The sequence below is a fragment of the Pithys albifrons genome, chromosome 7, assembly GCF_047495875.1.
Source record: "Pithys albifrons albifrons isolate INPA30051 chromosome 7, PitAlb_v1, whole genome shotgun sequence".
NCBI classification, from domain to species: domain Eukaryota; kingdom Metazoa; phylum Chordata; class Aves; order Passeriformes; family Thamnophilidae; genus Pithys; species Pithys albifrons.
The window spans coordinates 20351416-20372988 of NC_092464.1; the positions used below are offsets into that span (position 1 = coordinate 20351416).

Sequence of the window (21573 nt, forward strand, 5' to 3'; positions counted from 1 at the left end):
CATCACTATTTCGCCAATCATGAAATATGACAATCTTGATGTTCTAGAATTTTACAGCACATAACGATATTAGTCTTGTTTTAGCTATTACTGTATCTTGCAGTAAAAATTTCTTCTTTTTGAAGGTAAATATTGAGATGCCACTTTCACTAATCTCATTTTAAGTCTCAGAGATGCATAAATACATGCTGAGAAAGTAGGAAGAATCAAAAGTACTGTTAAAGATTGTTTCATTATTTAAAACCAGATTTTTTTTCCCCCCACTTCTTTTGTTCAGGTTAATAGAAGTTTCTCATACTAAAAATTTCAAGAAGCAATACTTTCTTGAACAGTTCTGTCTATGTACAGAGAAATTGCATCATGTCCATGCAAAGCCTGGTCTCAGAGGGAGCATGAACTCATTCTGGGTATATACAGATCAATCCTGTAGCTCAAGCTCAATACAAACAATAAATTGATCAGGAAACCTGCTGTATGTTTGCTGGCCAATGGATCTGGAACGGCAGCAAGTCAAACTGGATTTTAAGTATGACATTTTCAAGACATCAGCTACTGTTCACATATATGCAAATTAAATTTATACACCTTGTCTTTCTTTTCCTTGAGCTTTACCTCATGTTTACCATAGAGTAAGAATATGCAGATATGTAATTACTACAGATTAATTACTATGTTTTGGTAATTCATGTGGGTCTGTGCTCAGTTAGTTTTGACCAAAGTTTAAACCTGGTGTATGGTTTCTCATAACAATCACAGACAGTCTGAGGAAACTGAGAGCAGCTAGTGTAAATCTCTAAACTGGCTCATTGGAAATCTCAGTTGAGCTCCCAGTTCTGCTCCATTTCCCATCTCAGTACTTGCCAAAGTACTCCTGAATACTTTCACTTAAGTTCTCCAAGTCTTTACCTATCCATAACTATGGCAAGAAAGGGTTTGTGTTCTTAAATGTCTTCTAAAATGTTTAGATGAAATTTGTAAAAGAATAATGCAAAATTGAAAATGCATGCTAAATCAAATGAGATTAAAGGAGAGTTCAGAAAAATGGGGAGGCTAAGGACTCTGTTCCTTTAGCTGGAAATACAGATCTTATTCTCTCAGAGATCGTGCCCAGTGAAAGGGAAGAAATAAATGTAAGATGTAATACTATATTCTTTCCTGGGACTATCCATGTCACTGAGAGTTTGAAGCAACTTCTGGGTCAGGAAGTACATTAAATGTATACAAGATTCTTGCTGGCCTGTGTAAACACAGACAGCGCATGAAAGGTAGAGCAAATTGTCATGGATAAGATCTCCCTAGGGCCCTGGAGAAGTATAGCTGTGTGGTGCTTAATGCTCCCGGGGGCAACACCACCTCCCTGCACAGCATCCTATAAATTGTGTACAAGCTAGCCTGATAGTGGAAACAATCTCAGATGTGAAAGGGAAAAAAATTAGCAAGATGAATCCCACTCTAGAGTATGTAATGAAAACAAAACAAAACAAACAACAAAACCCCAACCAAATAAGTTGTAGCAAAGTCCCATTGAACAACTCTGTATCTATCAGTCTGGAAAGACTGTACTCCAGCCTAACACTGATCTAGATGATTTGCAGAGAAAAACATTCTTTAGAAAATCTCATTTCTCTGCCTTAAAATCCTGACTTAGTTCTAATTCTGCACAGAATGTCCAGTGTGTTAGAAACTTCTGAATCTTTTTTCAGCTTTCACCATTTTGGGAATGGTGAAAGTGCACATAATTTTGAAGGTGATGAACTATAAACTGCTATTTTCAACTAAGGTGTTATCCTGTACTCCCATCCTGAGTTTTCAAGATAACGTATTACCTTCCTGATCTTGCCTGAATCCAGCAGTTGGCACACTGGATGGTGCCACATTCCACCTGAACTTCCTAATAAGTAAGATGTCAATGTAGATCTAAAGGGCCTAATAAGAGATGCATTCTGCTGTCATTCACAATACACAGTCTTTAATTGCCAGCCAAGGAAGCAGGAAAATATTGAGAAAGACAACCTGTATTTTCACTTCATTAGGCATCGGAGACTTGTGTCAGCTGAGGAAACTTTCCACTGACTCCAGTGAATAATGATACTGTGTTTTCTGCTTTATAGCCTTAAGATAATGCCTTTGAACTCTTCATGTTCCTTGGAAGTCATTGCACATCTTCCTTGAACAGAAGCCACACCAGAGACAGAGCAAAATTTTTTCTCTGGATTCCACAAATTCGATTCCACAATTGTATCACATTTCATTCTCACAATAGAGAAGCACTTTAGAAAAATAGTTGCCTCTTTTCTCTCTATTTCTCTAAACTTTTGTTTGAAATAACAAAAAATTTCATCTAAATATTAATTTGAAACAATAAAAATTTTGGGGGTTTTCTTAGTAAAATTAAGCTGTCCTATGAAGAGATCTATTATAACTCAGTTTTTTTAGTATCAACAAATACCAGAGTAGGAAACTATTATAGTATCACATAGGGAATTTATTTTGGTTTTAACTCTCAACTGTATGACAAACTCTTGAAGGAAATGAGGGAAGAAAGAATGCTAAAGTATAATAAAAGCTGAATGTTTTCAATCTAAGTGACAGATGATCAATAGGATCCCCATTGGAATGAAACAGATGTGAAAAACACATTCATTCCTTGCTGCGACTGCCTTCCTGTACCATTAAATGCAACTAAATAGTCATAAATATGTAAAGAGAAATGTGGGGCTTTTTTAAAAAAAATTATTTTTGCAGCATAATGCAGCAAAAATTGTTTGTATTAAGAGCTATTCTTGTTAAGAACATATTAATTGATATATTAGACCAATCACATATTTAGTGCTGAATAACTCTTCTCTCAAAGTCTGTCACCAAATACTTCTAAGGAAAGCCAGTGGTTTTGTACTTAATCATTACAAAGCAATTTTTCTCATGTTGGCTAATACTTGGCTGAAGTCCTGAAGCATTACTATTCAGATCTCTTTCAAATAACACCCATTCTATGTTAATGCAAAAGTTGCTGTAAACATTGTAATCTTTTTAAAAATAATATTAGCCCATGCTTTTCGTTTTCCTATGAACAAATTAGAGTTTATGACAATGGAATTGTGCAATTGAAATGCGCATTGTGAATACAGAAAGGAAGAACTTCTAGTTCCTTCTTTTTCCTCAGTGACTAGTTGCTTTTCTAGGCAAAAATAGGACTGTTCCTATAACTTTACATTGTTTCATGTAGTTCTACCACATCTGCTTCCTATACCAATAGAGTATTCAATTTTATCTTTCTTTTTTTGATTCCCTATGTGTCATTTTAGTCACACATCTCCCTATGTCCTATCTTCAGTCTATTTTTTTAAATTCAGTCTTTTAGATAAGAGCTATAACATCAGCTTTTGTACCTATGTTATTATATTCTAACACATTATTCAGACTTCCTATTACAGTTTGACTTCTTTCACCTCCAGTGCAAACTGAAAAAAAAAAAATCTTCAGAGTGCTATTGCTTTAGAAGTTTTGGGATGCTGGCTTTATTACTTTTCTTTTTTAGTTCTTTTTAGTTTTTTTCCCACTTGAATGGCAACAGTTAATTTATATTCTTGCTTTAATAACAGCAACAGCTGATGCTGAAATAGATTATTAGTTTGATAGAAAAGAGCAAAATGTCCATAAGGATAAATTGCGTCTGTGCAGGACGATATTACTTGCTGAGTGCTTCTGTCTATTGTAAATACTGTTACGTGTTTCCACAGAAAGAGTACATGTTGCAAAGGTACTTTGTTTGTATGTGGAAATAAGACAACTCTTTATGTTTCTCTTTATGAAATTTAAGGCAATGAGAGTTAATTAAACTAATCTGTTTGAAATGCAAAAAAATACCCCAAAACAAAGCAGACTTTGACTGACTGTCTACTACCTCACATAAGCCACACACATCTACTTATTCACAAACACTGTGTTCTGTGAAGCTTGACAACATTCAGAGCATCCTCAAAAAGTCTCATCATCAATCTTGCAATACTTGAATTTAAACAAATACATAATCATAGATAATATCACAATATTTAATTACAAACAGATAAAAAAACCAATTTCTGTTTGCTTTTTTACTGCTCCTCAAACTAATTTCAGGCAATACAGCTTTTTTATTAAGTTCACAGCAATATTCAGAGTATCCAGACACTGGGTGCTAGAGATAAAATTCAGATGCAAACCTCTTCCTGAAAAAAATTACTTAAAAAAAAAAAAAAAAGAAGAGATAGACAAAGGGAGAAATGAAAGTTAATTGTATTCTTCAGCTGGGTATATAAGAAGTCCTCTCAGGGTGGACAGTTGATCGTTGACAGCGGTTGCCCACAGTGGTTGAGTAATTTTCATTTATGTCCATTTTCAAGACTAGGTAAATTCCTGAGCACTTAGCATGATTCTGTAGCTGACCCTGCTTGGAGCAGGAGTTTGGACTAGATACCTCCTGAAGGCCCTTTCAACCTAATTGCACTATAATCCCACAGAATTGTGCTATGATTATCTTTTCCAGTGAAGAAAACAGTGGTACAAAATTCCTGACTTAATTTGAGGTCCAGACTACAAAGTTATTTTTGTTCACTTTTAACATAGACTTAGTTCAGAAGTTTTACAGCATATTCAAATTTTTATATTCTGTCACAAATTAAAAAACAAAAATAACCTGTATTTTCAAAATTTAGCAAACCACCACAGATACGAGTCTTTCTCAGACCACTTAAAAAGGAATTGTGTGACATATTTATTCAATGAGTACCACAAAATGAGTTTTTTGCCAAGAATTGGATGGCTTGGGCTGTTACTGGAGTACTTAAAAACCAAAAGTGTACCCATTTAGGATGCTTGGGGAACAGCAAGATGACATTTTCACGGAAGCTTGAGCTATATGTGGTTAAATACCTTATTTTCACTTGTTTCAATAAAGCACCCTGTACACATGATGACATTAGCATTTTTAAAACCTTTATTTTAAACCACTAAATGTTGCAATCCACTTCTATTTTATGTTAAATAGTTAATTGTGCAGAGATCTGTGCTGATATTGGTTAGTTTTAAGTTTGCTAGTCACACGTGCAATGTTAATTCTTACATATGTAGCAAAAGGACTTCAAGTGGAACTAAAATTAAAGCCAAATTGTCACTTGATCTTGTCAGCAAAAATTTTATATATAGGTGTAACAGCAGATGAAGTACTGTTAACATAAATTAATGAGATTTTGCTAATTCTAGATGCAAAAATGTAAATAGTACTAAAGCAAATATTGTATGATGTAGCAGAAGTGCGTTTTCTCTTACCTTTAAGACTCCTGTTTGCCTAGAAGGAAACATCCAGAACCAGAACCGAACCCTACAGACCCCAAGACTAGCTGGGAAGAATTTGGTGGTAGTTATCCTTGCTCTGTTTCTTTCCGTCTGGGTGGATGAGTTTACATACAAAAACCTCTGTCCTTTACCTTAATAAAATGAGAAAAAATGATTAGAGCTTTTCAATACTATTTTATACTTCACATTATAAACGTTTTTACACACACAGATACCAATTTTTTTTTTTTTTTTACCACTTACACATATACCATACCTTGGTTGTACAGAGATGTTCCATGTTAGTGCTTTGTGCATTTCATAGAATTATAGAATAGTTTGGGTTGGAAGGGTCCTTAAAAATAATCTAGTTCCAAGCGCCATGTCATGGACAGGGATGTCACTCACTAGATCAGGTTTCTCAAAGCCCTATCCGGCCTGGCTTTGAACATTTCCAGGGCTGGGGGGCAGCTTCTCTGGACAACTTGTTCCAGTGCCTCACCACTTTCTGAGTAAAGAATTTCCTTCTATTATAATCTAAATCTCTCCTCTTTTGGTATAAAATTGTTACCCCTTGTCCTAGATGTCCCATGGGTTACACAGAATCAGAATTAACTGATTTGGAAGAGATCCACAAGGATCACTAAAGTCCAACTCCTGGGCCTGGACAGGATCCCCAAAAGTCAACCATGTGCCTGAAAGCATTGTCCAAACTCTTCTTGAACTCTGTCAGGTTTGGTGCTATGATCACTTCCCTGGGGAGCCTATTCCAGCATCCAACCACCCTCTGGGGGAGGAACCATTTCCTAATATCCAACCTAAACCTCCTCTGACACAGCTTCACACCGTTCCCTTGGGTCCTTTCACTGGTCATCAGACAGAAGAGATGAAGCAATACAAGACACGTTTAAATCAATATAAGATTCCTCCACACAAAATTGTGCCAATGCACTAAATACAAAGTTGGTATAATATCACAGGCTTTGTTATATTGCTGCAATAGTAGGCATGGTCTTTACACTGAATTTATACACTTAGTAACTAGAGGAAATTAATTTGGAACAAGCAGGAAGTAGATTTGGGTCAAGAATGGTCTTATTGATATTTTTGGACATTACAGGCCATCAGTATATAGGCTGTTGGAAATTCTGGAAAGTGGTTTTTCTGTTGCTAATGTGAATATTTTTTGTCTGAGTAATTTACAAGTAAATTAAAAGTCTGGGTAATTTTGCACACGCTTTTGCTGTAATTTTGTTTTCCTTGTCCTTCACTTTTTTAAACTTTTTTTTTCTTACAATTTCTGGGTAATTTCACAGAAACAAAGAACTAATTAAATGACAGAAACTGAAGTAGAAAAGCACTTAAAATCTTGAAAAGCTAAGGGCTGCTGGCTGTTTTGTCACTGCATTGCATCAAAGGAAGAGCAAGAAATGAGTCAAACTACTTATTTGCAAGGAACAGCTTGCCAAGGACAGCTGCAACAGTTTCTACCTCTACCTGTCTGTTCTGTCCTTCTCCAAGAGAAATGAACTTCCACATTTACAGCCTGTAATAGCAACACAAACTAGCATGGATGTCTGCAAAAGCTGTGATTTGTGATAGATAAGCAGTTCCCTCAAGATCAGGTGAGCAGTTGCTGCAGCAGGTGCAAAGTACTCTAAAGGAATAGGGAGGATAAATGGGTAGAACAGTAATGGTTACAGCCATCCACAATAGAATCATAGAATCGATTGGGTTGGAAAAGACCTCTGAGATCATCAAGTCCAACCCTTGGTCCAACTCCAGTCCACTTACTAGATCATGGCACTCAGTGCCACGACAAATCTCACTTTAAAAACCTCCAGGGATGGTGAATCCGCCCCCTCTCTGGGCAGCCCATTCCAATGCCTGATTACTCTCTCTGTAAAAAATTTTTTTCTGATATCCAACTTAAATTTCCCCTGGCAGAGCTTAAGCCCATGCCCTCTTGTTCTATTGCTGAGTGCCTGGGAGAAGAGACCAGCCCCCATCTGGCTAGAACTTCCCTTCAGGTAGTTCTAGACAATGATGAGGTCACCTCTGAGCCTCCTCTTCTCCAGGCTAAACAACCCCAGCTCCCTCAGTCTCTCCCCATAGGACTTGTGCTCCAGTCCCTTCACCAGCCTTGTTGCTCTTCTCTGGACTCGCTCCAGCACCTCAATATCCTTTCTGAACTGAGGGGCCCAGAACTGAACACAGTACTCAAGGTGTGGCCTCACCAACGCAGAGTACAGGGGAAGGATCACTTCCCTGGTCCTGCCGGCCATGCTATTTTTGATACAGGACAGGATCCCATTGGCCTTCTTCGCCACCTGGGCACACTGTTGGTTCATGTTGAGCTTCCTGTCAATTAGTACTCCAAGGTCCCTTTCTGCCTGGCTGCTCTCCAGCCACTCTGTGCCCAGCCTGTAGCGCTGCAGGGGGTTGTTGTGGCCAAAGTGCAGGACCCGGCACTTGGCCTTATTGAACTTCATCCCTTTGGAATCAGCCCATCTCTCAAGTCTATCCAGATCCCTCTGCAGAGCCCTCCTGCCTTCCAGCAGATCGACACTCCCTCCCAGCTTGGTGTCATCAGCAAATTTGCTGATGATGGACTCAATCCCCTCATCTAAATCATCAATAAAGATGTTAAACAGGACTGGACCCAATACAGACCCCTGGGGAACACCACTGGTGACTGGCCGCCAGCTGGATGCAGCTCCGTTCACCAGCACTCTCTGGGCCCAACCCTCCAGCCAGCTCTTAATCCAGGAGAGGGTACACTTGTCCAGGCCACGGGCTACCAGCTTTTCCAGGAGTATATTATGGGAGACATTGTCAAAGGCCTTGCTGAAGTCCAGATAGACCACATCCACAGCCTTCCCCTCATCCACTAGGTGAGTCACCTGATCGCAGAAAGAGATCAGGTTGGTTAGACAGGACCTGCCCCTCCTAAACCCATGCTGGCTGGGTCTAATCCCTTGTCCACCCTGAAGGTGCTGTGTGATTGCACTCAGGATGATCTGCTCCATAACCCTGCCAGGCACGGAGGTCAGGCTGACAGGCCTGTAGTTGCCAGGGTCCTGCTTGCAGCCCTTTTTGTGGATTGGGGTGACGTTGGCCAACCTCCAATCATCTCCCCAGAGAGCCAGGACTGTTGGAAGATGATGGAGAGTGGTTTGGCAAGCTCTTCTGCCAGCTCCCTCATCACCCTGGGATGGATCCCATCTGGTCCCATAGACTTGTTAGGATCCAGCTGGCTCAGTAAGTCATCATAGGACATCTCTGTTGATTTTGAGAACATAAAATTCAAAAAAAGCATCAAGACTTGGAGATCATGCTGCTCACAAATCTAAAACCGAAACAGCACAGAGTTTGTGTTGTGGGGAGTGACAGTGTGTGTGTCTGAATCTCTAAGGTCTGAGGTGATTAATGAATGCATCCTTAAGGACCAGAGAACCACCTGTAGGATGTGGATGCCTTGTAACCAGTGGAATCCTTCCATGTATGTTAGATTAACTGCTGACCAAGAGTGTGCTAGCATGTTAGATACAGGAGTAGATAAAAGTGAAGTTGTTACTAAAAATAAAGTCCTTTGTCTTCGGTGTAAGCCTTCGCATCACACTGCAGCCTGAGTGGTCTCTGCCTCCTCTGACCGCCGCTAATCTACATTACCCCAATAAAGGGTTACCCCAATATTGTGTTACCTCCAGATTGAATGTTTACAATACTATGCTCATTAGATGAAAATTAAGGTAGGGAGTTTTAACCATTAAGGCTTCTGGAAAGAAAGCTAAGTGCTTCTCAAATGGAGATCAGTATATTTGTGATGGAAATTAATATTCCATCCAGAGATATTGTATAATTTAAAGACCATGTTAAATAATATTTATTTAATACTGTATATAATTATTTCTCACTGTCTACATAACACAGATTCCTGTAATTACCTATCAATACATTTAATTCTCCTGGCAATCAAGAGGCATTCTGCTAGCAGTCTATCAGAAATATCTTGGGAAACACTATTGTATTAAGATTTCTGGCAAGTCAATGCCAGGGAGGTAAGTTGAAGCGAGATAGGAACCTTAAGCATTTCACGTATATGGCTCCTCAACCATTCTCTAAGGACCTGTGTGTAATTGCATGTTGTTCTAGAATCCATTAGGACAATACCACACTCCAGGAAAGTAGATTGCTTCAAATATTGACAAGGAGAAGATTTTTATTTTAGCCAGTGATAACTAATGTAGCCAGTGATATTTTCAGAAAATTCATCTTTTAATATCAGAAACTGACATTGCATAGATGGAGTTTGTTATTGGAATAGAACAGAACTATTTCAGTTGGAAGAATCCTAAAATGATTGCCTAGTACAACTGCTTTATCAATTCAGGGCTGACCAATTATTTCAGTTGGAAGAATCCTAAAATGATTGCCTAGTACAACTGCTTTATCAATTCAGGGCTGACCAATTATTTCAGTTGGAAGAATCCTAAAATGATTGCCTAGTACAACTGCTTTATCAATTCAGGGCTGACCAAGTTAAAACATGTTGTTAAGGGCATTGTCCAAATGACTCTTAAACACTGTCAGGCTGGGGGCACCAATCACTACTAGGAATCCAGTTCCAGTGTTTGACCTCTGCATTGGTAAAGAAATGCTTTCTAATGTCCAGTCTGAACCTTTCCTGGTGTAGCTTTGAACCATTCTGATGCATCAGCTGATCACACTGAGATTTGCTGTTACCTTGGTGCTGACCTATATTAGTTTGTGGGTTTTTTAAAATTCAGTGAATATTCAATTTTCCCAAAACTGATGTAGTACATATGGCAATACCTGGTGTGTGGTCGGTGTGAGGACCCATCTGTCCTGTGACAGCACTGTTGCTAATATTCCAGTCAAAATCATCAGTAGGGTCTTGTGTGAATCCACATACAGTTGACCATTCTTGACCTTCTGTTTCAAAGTTACAGCTTCCAGGAATACTTGTGTAGTAACCTGAAAATACAGCAAGAAGTAAATTATAATCCCAGTTCTATTTAAAGATGCTATAATGAACACAATGTACATGGTAATGGAGAGGATTTTGTATAGCTAATGCTATGTTTCCCTGCATTCCTTGTGTGGACAGAAATAATATGTGATAGTTAAGGAGGAAAGAAAAAAAATAATTCTTCACTAACAGGTATAAACTTTATTACAGATAAATGTTCATGTAACTCCTGAGGACAAACTGAAGACTTCACGAAATTTAGTTCTTATCCAAGGTGAACGGACAGAATGATTTCCAGACAATTAGCTAGAAAAATTGCACTGTACTCCCACAGAGGCATTTTTTGTAAAGATATGTGGCTCATCCTTGTGCATGTTATGCCTGAAGGCAGTTTTATGATGAAAGAGATGTTCTTGTGATTAGGACACTGACTAAATTTACGAGATGAGAATGTTCAGTGGGATTTTGTCAGTGTATATAAACACTTGCTGGATGGTTTAAAGAAGAGAAAGCCAGACTCTTCTCAGTGGGGCCCAGCGTCAGGATAAGAGGCAATGGTCACGACATACAGGAAGCACTTTTTAAGGTTAAGGAAAACCTTTTTTAACTGTAAGGCTCGTGAAACACTGACAGAAGTTGCCCAAAGAAGTTGTGGAGTCTCCATTTTTGGAGATAATCAAACTCTGATTGGCAAAAGCCTGTGCAACCCACCGCAATTACCTGTGTTTCAAGGAAGGCAGTTGAACTAGGTGATCTCCACAGTTGCCTTCCCACCTCAACCCTTCTGTGCTTTTGTTAGTGCTGGGGAAATGTACTGAGCATCTGCATTAGCACTGCATGACAAGCATCATGTAAGCCTAACACAGCCTAACTCCAACAGCAAACACCCTTCCATGAAGGTAGGACAAAGAAGGGAATGCATTAATAAAAAAAAAAAGTACAATTTTCTTGTACCTCTCTAACAAGATCAAAGTCCAAATTCCACTTAGGATTTAAACTAGTCATAATGGAATACCTGACTTCAGGAATGATTTTTACCCTAATATATTAATAGTGCTTTCAGAAGGCAATTATTAATAAGTATTTATGAACAGTATTTGCTGGTTTTACAGTCATATGTCGTATCTGTACCTGCTGGGTGCTTTGATTTTATGGGTAAACATGGCCTACTTAGAAGGCAACAGAAGAAGATTGTTCCATTTATTGGAACAGTTGCATTCATTTCAATGATTCAAGCACTCCTCTGGTTGGGTCATCAACACTGAGGTTTGCTATTAATCAAATCTGTGTGTGTAATTACCTGCAATTCATGAAAACTGAAACTGCTTCCATGAGTGCTTTTTTCACCTCAGTACTTTCACCAGGTTACTGAGAGAGAATGAAAATTTTGCAAGATTGCCTGACTGGACTGAATGAAGCATAGAGTAAGTAATTTTCATGACTTTATTTAAAAAAAAAGAAAAAGGTTCACCAGCCTACATGGATGCAGTTCATTTCATCCAGCTTCTGTTGTGAATCCTGTACAGAGGAATTGCTGCTGAGTAGATTACGGTCCGTTTACTTCTTTGGAGTTACACTGGTATAAAATTATTGTAGAATGTGAAATAAGCTCAGACCTTGAGCTCAGTGCAAAGGAGAGTCCCCAAAACAAATGTGGTCATAACCATTTTTGATGGGACAGGTTAGACTGTAAAGGGTTTTCTCTGTGCCCGTTCTGCTCTCTTTTTTGATTTAGCAGCTCCTGTTGCCTTTTCATTAAAAAATGAGGTTTCCATATCTAGAAGGCACTATATGCCCATTAATGTTTTTTATTCTAATCTATAAAATATATGCTCAGGGAAAAGGTGTATTTATCTAAAGGTAAGGCATCAATTGTTGGAACTAAGACATAGCAGACAGGGAAATATTATACCCGAGGCTTATCTGGGTATTCTGAATGCCAGATTACTCTCTGTTACTGGTATTTTGATACTTCTGCAGAAACAGCAAGACAAAAGACTGATGAAAAAATTGTGATGGAGCTGCAGCCTTTCCATCTACAGTAACAGTATATTTCACTCTATTTATTTAAAGTGAATATCAGGTTGTTTTTTTATTCCCTTGGAAAAGCTTTTCTTAAGTACAGTAAAAACTGAGTTGCTTTACTGTGATTCAAGATCATTTATGGCCTGAAATGTTTCCATCTATTATCTGACTAAGAAGAGAGAATCGATACTATCAGAGTCATTCCAGAAAACAGACAACAATGACCACCCCCAATGAAGTTGCTATACCCTATAACAATATTTAGAGAATAAATCAAGTGCCTCCATAATTTTCTGAATATCTTTACAAAGCAGTTTACTTTGGACACAATTCAGATCTACTGCATGTCTGTTAGTCTGCAAAATGTTACAAGGGTGAGTTTACAGAAATATTTTTCTCTGTTTACTTTGCCTAAATTCTGAAAACTATTAATATTGCATATAAGAAATACGGATCAGCTGTTTAAAATCTTTTCTTGGAAGCTACTGTTAAAAAGCTAGTGTTTTAAAGTTATAGTTTTAAATAGATCCATTTCCATGAATATGGTTCACAAAATTCACAGCAACAGAAAGCACTATGAGAGGCAGAAAACAGAAATAGTGACAGCGACTTCAGCATATGTACTTCAGAACTGTTTTATGAAAGAGAGAAAGTCCAAGTTTATTCTCCTACAGTGACAATTTAGCAGCAAGTCTGCGAGTCTGCAAGTCTGCTGCCTGGCTAAAACAAGGTAATTTTTATCACTTGGTAAAGGGACATAATTTTTGTAATCCTGTCCAGTCAAAGCATAGAGCAACTGTATTCAAGTGAAAAGGCCTTTGATTTTCAAGGGATCACCAAGTACTGGTTGATTTCAATGAAGTCCTTTGACTTCCACACAAGATGAACATTGAATTGATTTGTGTGATGCATTTATTTAATAAAGGTTACTTTTGATCATATCTGCATTATGGCAGAATTTGGCCCTCCAGCTCAAAGATTAACAATTAGATTGATTACTAAATTGTATATATGGACAGCTAAATGTTCTTACTCCAAGTACCCAGTCCAGACAGTAACTGTAAGTAAAGACAGTGAGCAGGAACAAGAGCACAATGTTTTACTGCTTCTGAGTTTCAAGCCTGAATTGAAATGCCCATTAATCTGAGCTTCCATCTTAGTGAAGAATGCCTTCAGAAAAATTTGGTCTCAGTATTCACTAGGAATTCAAGAAACATAAACAGATTGGATTTTTCCCAACTGTTCTGTAATGGAGAAGTGACAACCTGCTCGTAATCACCTTCTGAGTGAATCATCTGTGTGAATTCACCTAAGCTATACTATAGATTTTAAAGTTATAATTTTAACTGGAGATTGCATTAACACACAGATACTTACTGCAGTCAGCTTCATCAGACAGATCCTCACAGTCTGGTTTATAGTCGCAGACAAACTGAGACTCTATGCAATCCTCATTCCCACACACAAAATCAGTGAGGGCAGGGCACTCCCTGGGATTCTCTCCAACTGAAACCAACAGGACATTTAAATCAATATTGTAATTAAATCAAAGGATGCTCTTTTTAATTTGTTTAGCTTTTATACATTATGACTGCTTTGAACAGATGTTATTTGGTCTCACTCTTTTAATGTTGCATTATAGGTGTCTAGACTGTTATACTGGCTTTGCCCACAGCTGCAAGGGTATTGCCTGGATGAAAATTTCGTTCAGCATCAACATAACTGTTTGGTCAGTGTATTTGCTGTGGGCATTCCATACAAAAAGGGTTCTGTGAGCTATTGAAAAGTAGACAGGTTAAAGGCTTTTTTCTGCTCATAATTATAGTACATTGTTAGGAAAATAAGAACACTTTATGCCGAGAAAAATCACTGTTATTACACATTTGCATAATGCATAAACTTTTAAAGACTACATAACAGAATTTATTTTGGAAGAGTTTAGAGAAACTTCTGCTCTGAGTGTGTGAACTGCCTAGAAATTCCTCTTATGATACTGAATACACAAATCTTTTTTACAACAGTTTTTGTTCATCAATGAAAATAAGTGAAAATCATCTCATAAAAGGAGAGTAACTTAGTAACTTGCACATAAAACGTTAGGGTCAAATCCAAAGAATTCTGAGATTCAGCCATGCCTGAACTGTCAGACTATAAAGAAACTTATGTAAGTTACTTTCTACTTCAGTGCACTGTGCGCATAATTTCAACAAACCCTAATTCAAACAGTTCTGATAATACCAAATGCAACATTTCAAATGCACTCCTGTAAACCTTAAATCCCTTTTCAGTCTAGAGCTTCAAGCTGTGTAAAAGACATTTAGAAAAAAATATTTTGGCTCTATTTATTGTAATGTGTTTATTTTTTTAACTTAAAACATGATTACAATTTGACACATCATTAAAAACAGTCTGATCAGAACACCATGATATTTACCTTTGTGCAGGACCATATTTCCAGAGGAGAAGTTACTGTCAGGGTTTTAATGTCCTCAAATAGTGGTACTTACTGAATTTTACAGATTGAGGAAGTGAATTCTCATTTAAGCAAAATAGGAAAGAACTAAATTTTTGGTTTAGTTTCAGTATGTGCACAAGGTAATACTAAAGAGAGTGACAATGCAGCACTAAAATGTAATCAGAATAAAAAAAGGCAGTGCTAATGTTTGTTATTTGCAGAAACTTAAGATTAAAATTTTCAGCTTTAAATTACAAACTTCCCTGTTCATTGATACAAATAAAATCAGTTTCCAATGAAAAAAGAAAAAGCATGCATGGGATATTACTTTTCAATGAAGTACAATTTTTTTATTGATGGACAAAGAGGTTTATAAACTTCTAAGTACTTTTTTAAAGACCAGCAGGACTGGCTAAGCTTCTGGATCACTAAAGCCTACAAATAAGCATGTTAATAATGGCTGTCACAGAATTTGTATTTACATATACTCTCCTCTCTATGCATTTTGTTCTTGATGATGTAATTCTCAGAACACCAGCAAAGATAAGATCTTCCCAAGTAAGAATACCTCTCTGTGTTTGTATATACATAGAAAGCAAGCAAGATACAGATGCACATCATGCACACCACAAATAAATTGTGACTCTATTGTAAGCACAGCATAACTTGCATTTTTATATCCATCTCCAGTATACGTTGCCTATGGAAGACTGGCCCACATAATACTCACAGACTTTATAGACATGACAAGACTCATCTGGAGATAGTTGATAAATACAACACTAGACATTTTTCTTTCAATTATCAGGAAAAGACTGACTATGAACAAATTCATGAAAACAGTCCTCTTTGCTTTAAGATTGCTACTTAATGACAGCAACAGGTCAGTGACTTTCTCTGACTGAGTACAAGAGCTTACTTTTTCCAATGCTTTGTAAGATATAAATATTCCTGTGATATCCATTACATCTAAAATTACAGGAAGAACCAGACAAGTCAAATATCAGTTCCATAAGCTATAGATTTTGATTGTCTAAAATAAAATGCAAAGAAAAATTAAGTTTCATAAATAGTAATGAATTTCATAGATTGGGTGTTAGGTTGGCACTGTGAATATTGTCCTATTAAAATATTTATCATCAAAGAAGTGATTGATCACTTCAAAAGGAAGAGATGTTCTTGACATGTTGTATTACAACACTAAAGACTTAGGTTGTCAAAGGTTGTGCTTGGCCAGTGCTTTGTGCTTTTGAAAGGCACAGGGTGAATTCCAAATTATTATGGTTGTTAAAGGCTGCAGTGAACAAGGCCTGGAGCAGTTTTGGAAAGCAGCAAGTAACTCAAGGTCAAGTACACTGAGCTGCTGTTTACCAAGAGTCTCATCTTCTCTGCTCTCCAAGGGAAACACAGGCACTCACTCAACAGTACACCACCACCATGCCAGCAGTATGAAATGAAACATATAATGTATAGTCAAGGCAAGTGAGACTTTTTTCCACTGTTTGTAATTTTAGAAATTAAGATCCTTTCTGAGAAGAAATATTTTCAAGTTACAGTTGAAAATTCACCTCTTTCTATTATTTGTTGTGTTGTATAGTGGGAGTACTTATATAATTTTCCCCCCTTGTTTCACAATGCTTGAGAGGGATTGCTTTATCTTTTTCAAGTCTTTAAGTGGTAAAAAAAAAAGGCAGAAGAGGAGATAGGGCAAAAAAATCAAGTGATACTTTTGCAGAAAATTCTATTCCCCAGTAATTATTAATGTGTTCAACCAGCCAAAAATATCTCTTGAAGCTGTTTGACATGAGGTCCCTACTTCACGGTCCTTTTTTCCATCTCTGTCTCTTCTCTATCCTAATTCCATTGTAGAACTACATTTCACCTCAGGATGTTCAGCTGAACCAATTACTTTTAGAGCTTTTCAAGGATATTTACCCTACAAAATGATTGTCAAGTTGTTTCCATTGTGATGCAGAATAAATCCAAACCCCTCAATAACAGCACTCTCTTCCAGTTATCACAAATTAGAAGCATCTCATAGGAATAATTTTTTTTTTTAACATGGGCCTGTCCTAATGTTGTCCACAGAGGTCGTTGTGACAGACCGATGGAATACAGCACATGGTGCAAGCTGCAATTATCTGCAACAGGGAGACACTTCCTCAGCTGAATGCTCTCCCTGGCTCTTCAGAATCATAATTAGGTGTGAAAGTCATCTTGGTTGTCATCTTGCGTGGAGGTGTATGATGGGTTACAGTTATATACAGTTTGGCTCTACTGGAAGGGTGCCTTCCTTCTGCAGTAATTTCATATGCAAATGATCTCAGGCTGGGATAGGGGTTATTCTTCCAGTACCACCTTTATAAACAATGACTGTGAGTTAAAGTCCATCCACCTCTACCCTGCATATTTTACTAGCCATAAAAAGTCTTCTCTTGTGGCTCATTTGAAATATCTGAAGTTAAGAAATCTACCATTGGATATGAAGAGTAAGCAATATCTGAAGTAAATGTCAGAATTAAGAGATTTTAATTTTATTCTGAAAATCTGAGTCTACAGCCACATACTAGCAAACCAAAGTATCTTCAGAGTAAGCTGCTCTTCTTGAAAATTTTCCCATGAGATAAACAGAAAAGCCACTGAAGTTTCATGAAAAATGAGGTAAAAGTTATAACTTTTTTCTCATATTCATAATCTATGGCAATTGACTTTATGTATTTCCCTAATAACAATCTGAGAGTTGCAAAAAAAAGGAAAGATACTAAAAAAATTTTCTGGTTGAGCTCCTACATTTTTTATATAATCTCAAACAGAAAGAGTAATCCTAGAGTGTTACAGGTCTGTAAATGACTTCTGTACATGCAATAAAACCTAGGGAATTCTGTGTTTTCAAGTTGGTGCCACAGTTCTCTTTTCTCCATTTTTTAATCTTTTCAAAGGAGATTGTCAAATGCAAATAATTTCCTGAATTCAGACTATATAGTATTTACCTCCTTTGGTAAAAATGAATTTATATTTTTCATGCATTTCTAGACAGTCTCGATATTCTATGATGGTTTAAGCCCTTGTGCATGACATGACTTGTGGAGGAATTCACACTTTCTTCCTGCAGTGTAGCTCTGCCAGTCCTGGGCAGCTGGATTGGGATAGCCTATATTTCCTCTACAAATCTCCTGAGCTGCCTTCCCCAGAGTCCTTCGTAAAAGGGCATTTGGGATGTCCTTTGGGAGGCAGATGTGGCTGATTTTCACATTGCCAAAAGGGAGATTATTTCTTGTCAAGAACCAAATTGTGCATATCTGTACCATCTGCTAAATGTAATAAGATCTGATTTCAGTAAAATTTTCCCTCAAATGATGAAGTACCTTCATGTTAATATATGTTACACTAACACAAATTAAGTTAAAGCTACCACAAGTTTCTAGATTTCTTAAAATGAGCTTTCTTTCTCTCTAATGAAGGTGATTCAGTATGCATCAGCAAACTGACAGCTCACAATGAAATTGAAGAATAATTTCATTCTAAAGGCAAAATCCAAATATAGGACTAATTTTACCATAAATTTCAGCACATTTATTGAAAAGTTTCAGTCAGGTCATGTGATTCCAGTGCGCCCTGTCAGAATACCCTGGCACTGACCTATTCATAGAAATAAGTGAAAGACATTATGAATCATTAAAATATTTTGAAAGGGAGGAAAAAAGGAAATATCAAAAAAGTCCCAGTTAACTGGACATACATTCTGTCTGAACACAAATGTGTATCTTTCTCTGAATTCCCTTACCTCCCACTTCAGGGCTACATTCATCCTGAATACTTCTGTTAATAAGAGTTTGAACTCCTCTTAAGTGTATAAGAAGGAACTAAACTCTCCACTAAATGTAAAGCTTTCCATGATGCATAGCTGAGGATTCAAAGAAAACACTGGCTTGTTTTAAAAATAAAAAAGCTGCCCTACACACACAAACACTGCGATGTTTTAGTTATTATCCCTCTCATCTGCAAAGCTAGGATGGAATACTAATGAGAAAGGATTTCTCTGCTGAGACTTTCAAAGCTTCTTGTTTATGAGAGCACAAAAGTAACATTGTTCAAAGGATTTCAGTACCTTCACCTATGGTCTTTTCCATAAACAGTAGGTGAGGAGGAATACAAACATATGAGGAGAAAAGGAAAGGAAAAGTTTACCCCCAGGCAAAGCAAGCTTTATTATATTTTTTAAAAGAATTTCCGTTCAGCTCAATCTGCTAAATCTATTTCCTGTTAATAGATTGTGGCATTTTTACTTTCTTTTTAAAACGAACTGTAAGTCTAATGCCACTATTCTATTTACCATAAGAAAATCTTTTGGAGTCTGATCCCACACAGTCAACCCACAAAGAGCACTGGAGCTGTACTTGCTCTTTCTTATTCCTGGACTTGTATGACACTGAATTCCCAGACTATGAAAAAATCAGCTAAATAACCAAATGTTCTAGAATTTTTTGTCAAAATTTAATTTAGAGTTGTGATTCTCTTACTTTCATTTGGTTAGTTTTCCAGGTGGTGTCCTGGGATGCCAAAATCAGTATGTAGATATGGCTGAGCAATGTATTATGTGCATGCTATACTCACTGTCGTGTATCTGGAGTACAAGATTCCTTTTCTTTAAAATTAAAATTGTACAAAGTTCAGACTAATGACAGCAGCACGTCTGACAAGTTATGCTTTTGATTCACTATTGTATGACAGTGAGCCATCATCTGGAGAAGCAAATCAATAATGCTTGAAGTGCTCCTTAAGGATATCAGACCACAGCTTATTTCTGACAGAATTTTTTGAAGATGTTGTCATGAAATTGTTGTAAGTCTCAAAATTAAAAGTTATCATTTGGAACTATTCTGTATGACATGCATAGGTATTTTACCTTTTTATTAAGGCAACAATGCAGGCATTTGTTTTTAGCCTGCAAATAACCTCATCTGTGGTTAAAGTCAATTATTAAAAAGCACGAGAAATGACCACATTAAACTCCATTTGAGCCACACAGTCTGTCACTAAAGCTGTATAAGGACTTATTGTACTAGAGGGTGAAAAAATATAAATACCTCTATCAATTTTATATTAAGAGTAATTTTTCTCTGTTTGTGATGTGGCTCCAATATTTTTCAGATGTTTTTAATTAAACCTGTCAAATAAAAGGTATCAGATTTGGAATTTAACTTTAATCTAGCTCACCTCACAATCAACTGATAATACTCTTTTGTATCTTTGGTTTTTCTATCGCTGACAATATTTCCAAGAGCTTACATTTCCAATACACACATATTTGCTTCTTGTCCCTCACTTCTATAGGAATTAGTGAATCCTGAGGGAAATGAGCCTTGAAAGATAGAGCCACAGAAGCTCAGATCATAATAAATAAAATAATCTACAAAATTCTACTGATACAGGAACTGTTGACTAATTAATTTTTAAAAACAAATAGTGAAAATATTGTTTGTGTTCAGTTGAAAATCCTCATATAAGATGGGCTTGTAAATCACATCTATGTACCTGAAGAGCAAAGAATTCTGCAGAGCTAATCCACCTCCAGGCAGATGCTCTTATGATGCATACAGCTTATTTCTAGCATTCACTGTATGGAAGCAAGCTGAAGGAAATGACATGTACAATAAAATAAAAGTTTAGATTTATTAAATGCTGCTATAACCATTGAATACTACCATACTGCAGAGAACAGTTGCAATATTCACATGTCAAGAATCTCACCCGAGTTGCCTCTCTTTTCCCTTTTGACTATCTTGAGTACATAATTTCTGCAGAGGCAATTGTTTTATTGTGCTGACTGTAAGCCATGTTCCAGGAATATCATTCAGCAGCTTCCAAAAGGACAGTCTGTGAGGAGGAGGCTATCAGAAAATATCCAAAAGCTCCAGAATTGCTCCAACATTGGTTTCCACTAGTATACTGCATCTGCTGGGCAGTTAAATATTCTTTTTTTCCCCCCATGCAATTTAAGGAGTTCTCATTTCAATTTCATTTTACACAGGTTTATTTTGAATCCATTATTAAACTTTTAATTATTTTCAATTATCTTCTAGGTTTCTCCGTGCATGGTGTCTTCCACTGTTTATTTAATTAGCATGTCCAGAACAGCCATAATATTATATAAGATTTTACTCAAGTTTCAGTGGAAAATACAAATGTGGCCTCAGTTCCCCTAGAGGACCTTGGCCATGTATCCAGCTCAGTAATTCTACAGCTAGAAATACACTACATGGATAAGTGCTGTAAATCAACTCATTTGGTTGATAAGAAGCCCCGACTCCTTTCTGATTTGTATGCTACTCTTCTTCTTGAGTTTGCAACAGTAAGATTGTGTTGTGCTGTCTTTTAGCTTTGTTATAACAGACACAATAGAACTGTGAGCCCTGCAAAAAGTGCAATCTCTACATGACATGTGTTCTCTATCCCAAACGCCCCAGGCTTGGTTCAGATGGGAAATGTTATTTTTGAGAAACCAGCAAAATGTATTTTGCTTGTTTGTTCTATGAAGGTAAAAAATCAATAACAACAAGAATGAGAAAGGTCAGACCAGGCTCCTTCATGTCATCATGCCAACAGGAAGGTCAGCATACCAAAAGTCTTGAGAAAATCAAGTAAGTAGGTCTCCACTTGTGCAGTTGAAGGCAAAAAATTATATACAGAGCCAATGTGAAAGGCAGTAAAGGCAATGCATTGATTCCCTTGACTTTGGTTTGAGCTTAAGTATCATCATATAGTCAGGAAAACTGAGGGGTAGTGA

General features: G+C 37.1%; 1 protein-coding gene across 1 annotated transcript in view; it reads right to left on the reverse strand.

Annotated features, from left to right (window-relative positions):
* The window catches only part of MALRD1 (MAM and LDL receptor class A domain containing 1), a 246509-nt gene that overhangs the window by 73247 nt on the left and 151689 nt on the right, over positions 1 to 21573 (reverse strand). The window contains exons 31-33 of the mRNA XM_071561243.1: positions 13709 to 13837; positions 10150 to 10311; positions 5308 to 5465 (exon numbers count right to left, since the gene is read on the reverse strand). Of these exons, the coding sequence (XP_071417344.1) occupies positions 5308 to 5465; positions 10150 to 10311; positions 13709 to 13837 (449 nt within the window). The remainder of the gene's footprint in view (positions 1 to 5307; positions 5466 to 10149; positions 10312 to 13708; positions 13838 to 21573) is intronic.